Source organism: Cynocephalus volans, chromosome 15 (assembly GCF_027409185.1).
Source record: "Cynocephalus volans isolate mCynVol1 chromosome 15, mCynVol1.pri, whole genome shotgun sequence".
NCBI classification, from domain to species: domain Eukaryota; kingdom Metazoa; phylum Chordata; class Mammalia; order Dermoptera; family Cynocephalidae; genus Cynocephalus; species Cynocephalus volans.
This window is the reverse complement of record NC_084474.1, coordinates 1,600,121-1,611,704: the sequence shown is the minus strand read 5'-3', so window position 1 is coordinate 1,611,704 and position 11,584 is coordinate 1,600,121. Positions and strand designations below refer to the sequence as shown.

Here is an 11,584-nt window from a genome sequence, read left to right as displayed (position 1 = left end):
TGTATTTCATGACAGGGTGCTAGTCACATCCTGGTTAACAGTCCGCTGGTCCACAGTGTCCTAAGGCCTGTGGTGTGCCTGCACCGGGTAGATGAGTTGGAGTGAGCTGTGCCCTGGACGCTGCACACGGTGTGTGACTTTAATCCAGGTCAGTGGTTCTCACTCCAGCCAAACAGCAAAATCACATGGGGAGGGACTGAAGAATAGAGCTAGCAGGTGCCCAGCCCCAGAAATTCTGAATCATTAAATCCAGAGGCCTAGGTTTTAAAATGTCTCCCTGCAGGTTGTGATAAGAGTAGGCTTGGAAACAGCCACGCCACATCAGGTGCTCTGCAGCATCCACGTGGAGATGCTGCTTATGCACGGCACTCCAGACGTTGCAGCTCCCGGACCTCTCTTGGATCAGCAGGATTCTCCAAAACATCTCACATGATCAAACCTGGGCGTAAGTGATAAACACGGACAAATTGTAGGAGGATAAGAAGAAAAGGCAGTGGAAGGAAGCAGAAACTTCTCTCCTGGTAAAATATATATGTATCAAAGCAGACAAAGGTTACACTGAAATTCAAGGAAAAGACATCCCAGAAAAGTAACAGAAGCATTAATCTACACATACTACAATTATTAAAATTCAAAAGTAATCATACTCTCATTAAAATATGTCCTTTTGGGGGGTATCATTTTTAATTAATGACAATTAATATGGGAAAAAAAACAAACAAAATCAAAACAAAAACCTCTAATGAATGCCATAAAATCAAATCCTTCTTCTTGGTCTTATGTTGTGAAGTGCCATCAACAGGAGATCCAGTGTAACATAGGAATCGGTTCACTATATCTGATGTTCTTGGCAGTTGGCTGTGGAGCTTTGTAAAGATACCTAGGACTGGGCCCAATGCCCAGACAGTTTGGAACCAGGAATCTATTAAAACTTCACAGATGATTACAATTCTCACCAACAGTGAAAATTGTCTTGGTGACTCTGTCATTGCTTGGACGTGGAAGAGAGAGTCAAAATATTAACAGCCAGCCCTGGCATGGGCACCAACCAGTGACTAAAGGGGCAGGCTATTAAAAACCGCAGGTGTATCCACAGAAAGTTATTCCCTCACAGTGTGTCTTCAGCAACTGTGGCTAATGATCAAGATGTTTTAATCAGACTTTTGTTTTATTTAAGAGAAATTCTTACGGTATATGATATACCAACTGATCTAGGAAGAAATCTTACCATGTAACGTGGCATGGTTATTATTTCCCATGATGTAGACTATGAGAGCTAAAAGAGGGCACAGAATCATCTAGTCAGACCTTTATTTTTCCCCTTACAGATGAAATGCAGAGATAAATCAGGAATCTGTCAAAGGCAGAGTTGGGAAAAACCCCCGACCTCCAGACTCAGTCTGGTTTTGTTTGCTCAACACAATGCTGCCATCTGCAAATGAGGAGACGCGGGCTCTGGAAAGGGAACTGCAGCAGGAACTGCTGTGCCCATGGGAGGGGAGGACAGTCTGCCTGCAGCGTGTGCAGGTGGGCGTGCGTGTGTGTGCGTGTGTCAGGGACAGGGAGGGGGTAGTGGCTACAGCAAGAGTCTAATGACTACTCATACACCCTTTTAAAACTGCTACTTAACCTTACTGTTTGGGGGAGTTACTCAAGTGAAGAGAGGACTAAGTAGCCATTCATGTATAATACTTGTTAAATAATAGACTCAGTGTAAGGTTCAAGCCTGATGAGTTTCTTAAAAATTTAATTATTCAGTATGTTATCCCCTGATCTTGGCTCGCAGCATTTTTATTCAATAATCTCTTACTTCTGGTTCCTCTTCAGCTGCCACACCGCTACCCATTGTTAGTGAACTGCAAAGGTCCTGTGTGACGTCTTCCTTCCGTGGACCAACTGTGAGACGACAGAGTTCTGGAAGAATTGCTGTAGAATCTGACCGTGAATTCAGCTGCCGGACAGTGCAGAATTTTTCAAAGTATTAAGCGTGTCTTTCCTGAGGGCCCGATACAGTAGTAGTCAGGAAGTAAATGTTACTCCCCTGTGTGAAGTTCTTTGTGTGTCTCTATTACCTTCAGAATAAAACTAACACGCAAGCATGCTTGTTCTTACCCGGAATGCTTGGGCTGGGCCCCCGGACACACTGCCCGGAGGTCCTCACCCAGTCCCCGCTCTTTTCTGCCTTCTCGCCTTTGCAGATGCTACACCCAAGGGCCGCGGTGAGAGTCTCGTCGCCACTCCCCCAGCTCCTGCTCTGAAGCCGAAAACTTCTCCATGAAGTCTTCAAGGACTTCCCCAGGGTGCTTTAGATTTCCTCCACTGCTCCTGCTACCCCCAAACACACACACACACACACACACACGCACGCACGCACGCACGCACACACGCACACATGCACGCACAGGCACACACGCACACATGCACACACGCACGCACACGCACACGTACGCACACGCACACACATGCACGCACACGCACACACATGCACACATGCATGCACACACATACACACATGCACACGCACACACTCACATGCAAACACATGCACACACACACGCACACATGCACACACACGCACACATGCACACACACACGCACACACACACGCACACACACACACTATTTCTGCCCTGCACTCCCATCGCACCTGTTTAAACTCCCATTCTGCATCTCACTGTATTAAATTCATTTTAAAACATTTTCTGGCTGCTCTGACAAGGAGAACAAAGATCTGTTCTGGTCACGTGGGTCCTACTGCATTTTGTTGCATGAGTGTAGGAGGTACAGAAGCTGCTCCCACTCTGCAATTCCCAATGTGTGAGAAAGGGAGTTTACAAAATAATATGCCGTGCCAGGAGACCTTGTGTGGAGTACAGAAGGGTGGGTGAGGCACTCTGAGAGTACATACTCTTTCCAGACCACGGCTTAATCATTTGCTTATTAGCCAATAAAACCTTCCATGAGAATGTCGGTTGCACACTCTGCCTACCCTGACAGTGGGAAAACATGTACTCTGGACCCTTTCTTAGTAAGTTCCATCTGCTGGACAAACCTTCTTTTGCTGCAGGTCAGGAGTTGAGCTGAGTGAATAAAATAAGGAATCGTAGTTTCTGAATCCCCCCAATAAGCACACCACACCCCGATGTCCCGACTGACTGAAAGAGAACTAAGACATGTCATTTTGTTCCAAGATGCTAATACAATTTTAACTGCAGTCTTGAAAGGCTGCATCTAAGATACCCTTGATAAAATTAAAATTATAAAACTAATAAACTTTTCCCATGTAGTACAAGCACCAAATAAATAGATAAACAGACACAGGTCAGATAAAAGTGACTTCTCAGAGGCCAAGGCTGCCTGCCTTTTTGCCTGACTAGCATAGACGTAGTCACTACTTTAAAGGAAGAAAAGAAGCATGGTTTCTCCTATACAAGCAGCCTTCCTTAGTTTGATTCCTGGACTCGTTAGCTGTGTGTCACTGGCCAGGTTACTCATCCCCCAGTTTTATTACTATGTATATACACACACGTATCTGTATATGTGCACATGCGTACACACACATGCTCTTGTTTCTCACGTCATGGTACTGATGGAGTGATTTAACACAAAAAATCACTTAGAAAATTGTCTGGCTAACAGTAAGCACTCAATGAAAGTTAGTCATTATTATGATCCTAGTGATACAAATATTATTAATGAGCTATTTAACCTTTGCCGCTTTTATTTCTTCTGTTACAGTGAGATGTCTTGAGATATATTTGGCCATCCCTGTGCCATAGATGCAATTATGCAATTCTGAGCTGAACTAATCCTCCCTGTTCTAATAATGTTTATTTTCACCTCATATTAAATAATATATGTATTATGAAGCTAAAATAATCCCTGTGCAATCACATTCATTCCAAATTTTGTTCCCCATGAAGGGGAAGGATAGCATGTTTGTAATGCTCTGGGGAAGAGTTCGTATTCCCCACACTGTTGTGGGTCATATCCGAATTGCTTTTTAATTTGTTTCCTATGTTATGGTCTTGAAATCAGAAAACACTGGTAATATACTGCAAGAAAACAATTTAATTCACGCTAATGTACCTCTTGAAAACAACAGAAACAGAGTAAATAGTTATGAGTATGTATGATAAATTCAACCCTCGAACTATGCTCAGCATCCAAGATGTATCGTCAATCTTTGAATAGAAAATAACTCGAAACTTTTTACTTATGGGCCCTATTGGGGTAGAAATCTTATTCCTAGAACATGCAGAGAGAGAAATTTATGTTCAGTTTGTAAGGCGGGCAATCAGGGTCACAGAGCGGGGGACCTCTCTACAGCCTTCACTGTCATCATACTGTCACCACCAGCTGAGCCTCCCACCTGTCAGAGCCCCTCCTCGTTTGTTTCTGACTTATTTTGGGGTCATGATTGCCCTTGCAAATCTGATAAACGTTATGAATACTCCTTCCAGAAAAATGTGCGCGCACACACACACCCACACACACACACACACGCACACACACACACACACACAAAATTCCGTGTGTTAATTAATGGTTTTTATGGGTGCTCTCTTAGAAACAACTCCTTTTTAATGGAGTGGTTTTTATTACCTTTACTCAATGAGCCAGCTAATATTTTAAAATCAATTTAATCACTTGATTTCCTTTTAAAAATTTAGTATTTAAAATCCTGACCCATAACGCTCCCAAAAGATTTTAGATAACTCTCTTGTTTTTCTGTGATCAGCATTTTCAAACATCTCTGCAGGTGTTTCTGAATGTTTGATTTTTGGGGAATTTTTATTTCTTTCTGTTAGGAAAGCACATCAGGCACCTACGTATGCCTTCTTAGAAATATTTTATTATAATATTATGAGGAAATAAGAAAAAGATGGTAATGCTATTTCCATATAGGTTTATATTAAGTAAACAGTGGTACCCACAGAATCTTGATCATAATTTAGACTCTAACCCCCAAATATATTATTTTGGGAGAAATAAATGTACACATGTACATAGCTACTGTAGTCACAGAGGAAAAATTTCAAAAATATAAACAGAAAGTCTTTTAAAACTCACCCGTAAAGGACCTATAAACAGCAACATTGATGAGTCAGTCTATGAATTTCTATATTTGTATCTCTTATTTTAAAGTTAGGACAGAGAAAATTCCTGGATATCTGATGTAAGAATTTGTTTTGAAAAGGTTTGGTGATTAATGTAAAGCTATTTTAAAAGCATCTTTTATTCTTAGAGTAAAATCTTTAGAAAATTTAATAATAATCAAAATTTACCATCTTACATTTTTTCTTTAAGACCAAGCAACACAGACCAAGAGGAGCTAAGTTTCTAATAATTTATATGGTTGCATATCAGTTGCCATGTATAATAAATTATAGAAACCACAGCATCTTTATAAACTATTTAATGTATCATATCTACTTTCTAATGCTTACTGCGGAAACTATAAAAATTTAATTAGATTATATTGTAGCATTAGAAGATAAAAACATTATAAAATTTTTTCACAGTAGTTTGGATTTACGAAAGACCCCATTATTTTAACTTTTGGGCAGCCTGTTTGAAATGTATAAAAATCCTTTACAAACCAAAAGGTGGACGACGGTTTTACTGAGCTGCTGAGGTTAGTTGCAGTTTCTTGAATTTGAACTTAACACCTATGTGGTGCACGTTTTCAGGCTTTGTAGCAGATGCAAATAAATAATCAATTACTGACCTCTAAAAATCTACACCAATAGGCAACATTAGGGCTTGGCAACATTTTTAACATTCAGGTAAAACCATTCAGTAAACGATTTGTGCCTGGTGGTGTTCTCTTTCCCTGTTCGCCCTCACCCTCTTCCCTCCTATTCAGTTTGGCTAAAAACAAAACAAGAAGAGTTCAGCCTGAACATCAGCCCCCGGTGCCTCCCCGCCATCTCTCATCTTCAGTTCTCCTGACATCCGTCCAGACTTCTGCCGGCCCTGGGCCTTTCCTGCACGGACAGTTTGCAGTCCTTGCTGACAGCGCTGTGCTCTCCACGGGAACAGCACACGGCAGGAAACTGCTTGTGGTCCTGCAGCCAGTTTGTTCTGTGTCTCTCCAGCCGCAGAGTCCCGATGGCAGAGAAGCCTGCAAGGCGGCCAGCCACCAACTGCAGCATGTTAGCGTCTCACAAACTCACTTGCTCTTTAAATGTCCGTTCTCGGATAATGTCCTTATCGGTCCTGTAGTCCTCAGTGAACTTTGATGGAATATCTGCGCAGTTTCAGGAACTGGAAAAGCTTGTCTTTCGTCCTCTTCTTCAGGGCCATCAGGGCTCGTGTTTTCTCCTCCAGATCTTGATCTATGGCGGCGATGATCTTAGCTCTCTCCTCTGCTTTCTTGTCTCCAGAGTTCCTGAAGAGCCTTTGTAGTGACTCTTGGTCTATGTTTTCAAAGATGTTGCCCACGGCTTTCTTGCGGGACGCTGTGTCAAAGCAGTAGCCGTGGATGGAGGGGCTCACTCGTAGCGACGTGGACATGCTGATGGCTTGGTGGCTTCGCTTAGCTTTCATCGGCGTGGAGTCCTCTGGAATTAGGCACCCAGGCTCTCCAGAGAGTCTGTAGCAAAATGATTCTGGGACTGCTATTTAAAGTGTGAACGAAAACTCCAGGCTCAAGTTACACTGGTGACATCAGAGTGATCTCAAGGAAGGGTGACCAGACAATTTAACAGTTGAGTTGCCAGTGTCCTTTTCCTGTGTAAAATGTTACCAACAGCTGTGTTCAGTGATCAGGGGTTGGGCTGTGGGTGTTTCTTTTTATTTCATATGTGGCAGTAGGATTATGCAGACTTGGACCTTTTCTTTAAAAGATAGCCAAAGCCAGGGTAGTGCAAAGATAAGACATAAACAGGGTGCTTAGGCTCTCAAATTCTTCCCAAAGAGAAGCAACACAGGGTTTCTGCTAACCACAGGAAAGTTTTAGTTCGCAGTGAAGTCATCAAAGTGCACTCCAAGCACTCGGGTGCCCTGTGGTCGTGCCAGTCAGTGCAGTCTCAGGGCGACTGAGAGAAAAGCTTAGCAGTGAAAGGCAACAGCTTGGAGTTTGTCTGATCATAGAATGTGAGTCTGCCTACAAAATGCTGACACGACACAGCCGGAAACCATGACTTTTCAGAGACTGTGTTCAAGTGCAAACCTGCAATCACTGAGTAAAAACTTAATTTAATAATGATATTACTAATAATTGACAATATCTCCTGAGGCTTGTGCATATATGAATGCAATAACTATCAAAAAAAGTGGGAACAGAAAGTTAATCAGATGTTTCATGTACATAGTGCCTAGAAGGAATGAGTTGACCTTTTGTTTTAAAATTTATTTTGGCGTCACCCAGACAGTCAGAGCAACAGCTTCTTTGGAAGAATTTAAGTCTGTCCTTCCTGCCTTCCTCATCTTCAGCCAGCCAGTGTCCCACTGGTGTGTGGAGTCCTTATATGCTAAATATCACCTTCAAAGGGCCCCAGACATGTCTGTTATGGACCGGATGCAAGGTCCACTTTCTAGTCCTCTAAGAACACAGGCTGGTCTTTGTGTTCTCATCTGGTCAAGTCAGATCTAGAAAATGCAGTATACGGAGACAGTGTAGGGAAGCTCCTTACGAAAAAACTGAAAAAAGAGACTCCTCTTATATATTCTTCCATCCATTCACTCATCTGCTTCTTTTATTTATTTATTTGTTTGTTTGTTTGTTTGTTTGTTTGCTTGTTTATTTATTCATTTATTCATTTATTTATTTTAGTTACTGGCTGGTACAGGGATCCAATCCTTTGACCTTGGTGCTATCAGCACCACACTCGAACCAAGTGAGCTCACCTGCCAGGCCCCCATCCACTCATTTATTAAATCAATGTTTATTAAAGGCATTGAAAGGGAAAGGTTGAGATTGTTACAGGCTATTCAGGTGCAGCTTCTTTTAATGTGACATTATGCAAAGACCTGAAGAGTGTGAGGGAGTAGGTTGTATAGGTATCTGCAGGGAGGTGTGTCTTTCAGAAAGACAACAAGTGCAGGCATGAAGACAATAGCACTCTTGGCATGTGTGAAGGACAGCCAGGCATGAGTGGTCAGAGCAGCCGGAGCAGGGAGAGTGACAGGAGATAAGGTCGGAGTGGGAAGAAGGCTGGGTCAGCTCTGCAAGCACGTAGGTCAAGGATTTAGTTTTTAGTCTGTAAGAGATAGGTAGCCTTTGGAGAACTTGGAACAGAGAAATGGCATGATTTTACTTATAGTTTTAGAAGATCACTGTCACTTCTTAGTGGATAAGAAATTTCAGGGAGGCAACAGAGAGTGGGGAGCAAGAAGACTAGTTAGGAGACTTTCAGGACAGTCCAGGCAAGGAGTGACGAAGGCCTCTGCTGGGGAAGCAGCCGTGGAGGAGTGAAAACTGATCCAGTCGGGGCACGTTGTGAAGGTAAAGCCAGGAGTATCACTGAAGGATCCGACATGAGGAATGAAAGACAAACAGGAGCCCAAGATGTTCCTTCTGAAGGATGCCTCCCAGTGAGGCATTTCCAGGTGGACCATGCAGCTCACTGACTGCTGCAGCTGACGGATGCTGCCGTGTTTCCGTGGAAGAACCTATCTATGTCTTGCTGTCTGCTGCAAAGGATTTCCTGGCAAAAAATGGCACACGTTTGTGGCAACCCATTTCTTCTGCTGATTAAAAACAAAGTTATTATTATTATAGCAACAGGGATTTACTGAGGTTCTATTATGTGCTGAGCATGGTGGCCAGGCATTTACAGAACCCGTCTTAATTTCTGCCATTCCTCAAGGCTTCATCAGCCTGCCCATGCTCTCCTGTCTCGTGAGCTGATTCTTATGTGGGCTTATGCTTTTTATGTCCCCTCTTCATTGATTATGCCTGCATTTTGATCCACTGCCTACACCTGTCCTCTGAGATATAGATTCATTTATTTACCTAACTAATCAATACAAATATACGTATATGGTACAAATATCTATTCTATTATAAAAGCCAGAAACCTGGCTAGTGTTCTTGACGTCTCCCTTTCTTTCTCCCTCTGTGTATAACCTATTGCCAAGTTTTATCAACTTCATCACAAAGCCTTTCTCAAAGCCATCCACTTTCTCTGCATTTTCACTATCACTGTCCAGGCCAAGCCTCTGTGTGGTGGACACGATGATGCACAGCCCAGAGCTCCCTTTGAGGTTTCCACAGATGCTCAGCTGTCAGCCCCTGTGGTGACTGCCACCACTGAAGAAGTTCACATCGCCTGTGGGTTCCTCCTCCCCACTTCCCGGTATAGACTGATCAATACCAAGATGTAAAACCCCACCACCCTCGTCAGTCCCAACTCTGAAAGGTCATCTACACTTGAGATCATCATTAAGGATCTGTTGGGATCTCCCTCTGCCCAATCCTGTTTCTTCCCCATCGGCAGGCATCGATCCCAAGGGCTCTCCATAAGCAATCACCTGCCAGCTGATCTCCATCTCAGAGCTGGCTTCCTTGGGAACCCAGCCTGTGACACTACCATCTGTCACCTGGACTCAGATTAAATCTCCTTCCTGGCATTCCTGAGTACATTCCTGCCCTGCATTCCATACACAGCACCCAGAGCAATATTTTGCATAAGCAATCTGATCCAACCCCTCCTGCCATCGCTCTTCTGATAAGCCCCAGAATTATAGTGTGACATGTCTGAGTGTGAAGTGCCATGGTCCCTGAGTACCTCTGCAGCATTGCAACTTGCCAATTTTTCCTCTGTGCTTTTGTGCCTTTAGATTCCTTGAACACACCACACTCATTCCTGCCGTGGGGTTTTGCACATATTTTTCCCGTTTCTGGGAGGTTCTTCTCTACTTTTTATCCAAGCTAGGTATTCCTAGTCATTCATTCAATCTCAACTAAAAGCTACTTGCTCAGAGAGGCCTTCCTGATCCTTGCCAATGTACCAGTTACTGTTCCCGTGTAGCACTTTTAGAGTTTGCAAAAACACTCTTTTGGGCATGTACTCATTTAAAGTCTATCTGAGTCAAAAACGGGTATCAGATCTACCTCTCTAACGTGTTCAAAGCTCCTAGATCACTTAATATAGAGGGTTTTAAAAATAGTAGTGTTAAATAACAATGTGTGCAATTTTAATTAATTCTCATAGCAACCCTTCGCAGTAGGGACTGTTACAATTCGCATGTTAAAGATAAGAGAACTGAGGTAATAAGCAATCCACTCCCTGTGGTGAACTAAATAATCACTCCCTAGGATGTCCATGTTTTAACCCCTGGAACCTAATGAATACAGGCAAAGCGAAACCTTGTATGGAGAAAGGGATTTTCCAGGTGAGAATAAGTTAAAGATCTTGAGATGTGGAGATTTATCATGGATTATGTGCATCTGTTGGTGTAATCACAAAAGTCCGTGCAACACCAAGACAGAAAGTCAGAGATGAGAGAAGATGCTATACTACTGGCTTTGAAGATAAAGGGGCCATAAGTCAAGGAATGTAGGCAGCCTCTAGAAGCTGGAAAAGGCAAGCCAACAAATTCTCCCATAGATCTTCCAGAAGGAATGTATCCCCGAGGACCCACTTTAGACTTCTGACATCCTAAAGTGTAAGATAATGAATCTGTGTTGTGTTAAGCCACTAAGTCTGTGGCAATTTGTTATAGCAGCAACGAGAAATGAATATGCTCCCTAAATCCTTCAGCTATTGGAGGGCAACTTGAACCCAGGGCTACCTGACTCCAAAGCCCATGATCTTAAACCCTATGTTGTATTGCTCTCAAATCTGCTGCAAGTTCCGTCTTCGAAAAGTCTGAATGATATTTTTACATGACATTGAGCAGCTCTCCTTGCATACCAACTAAAAGCATTCAGATGGACTTGAAAGATTAAGGAGTTTCCAAATTGTTTAGAGGACAGGGCCATCCACAGGGAAACAGTATTGGTTTTGTTTCCCAGAAATGTGACACAGGCCCTGAGGTTATGATCTGCTAAAGCTCTTTGCCAAAGGTAACTCCACATGTGTTTGGAAAGCCTTCCACTGCTGCCACACTGCTCTTTCCCTTCTTTGTGTAAATATTTGCTGTGAATCATGTGGACAACAGGATCTAACAAATTACTCACAAGCGTTCACAAATTGCATGTGAACACCCTACAGAATTTTGCTTTCTGCAGTGAAGTCAGGAGATAATGAAGGTTATTGAAAAGAAGCCACTTCTGAGCCAGTGTATTTTCTTCTGGGCACCAGATTTCCAGTATTTGTTCATTAGACAAAGAGATTGAATGTCTGTTTTGTGTCTGATGAAGAGATTTGCGCACACAAAGGGAAAGAAGAAAAATAACATTTATAAGTGACTAGTGCACCTGGTTTTCTGCATAAAAGTTTTGAATCACTCTTCATAACAGTCCTGCGGGTAGACAGTATTGAGCTTCATCTTCCTCACTGAAGGAACTGCACTCAGAGGCTGAGCAACCTGCCCACAGCAAGTGGTAAAACCTGAACTCATTTCTGGATTTTTTTTTATTCTCCAAAGTCTTTTCAGGAAGGTTTTCCCGACCCTTTGTTGGGTTACTTGC

General features: G+C 42.8%; 1 protein-coding gene across 1 annotated transcript; it reads right to left on the bottom strand.

Annotated features, from left to right (window-relative positions):
- Window positions 1-4,775: 4,775 nt before the first annotated feature.
- Window positions 4,776-6,586, bottom strand: TCIM (transcriptional and immune response regulator). The gene has a single exon (XM_063079828.1). It carries the CDS (start codon window positions 6,550-6,552, stop codon window positions 6,232-6,234), a length of 321 nt encoding a protein of 106 aa, XP_062935898.1. The 5' UTR covers window positions 6,553-6,586; the 3' UTR covers window positions 4,776-6,231.
- Window positions 6,587-11,584: the final 4,998 nt, after the last annotated feature.

Excerpts from the sequence above, each read along its gene's own strand:
- TCIM (XM_063079828.1), bottom strand. The coding sequence starts at position 6,552 with ATGAAAGCTAAGCGAAGCCACCAAGCCATCAGCATGTCCACGTCGCTA.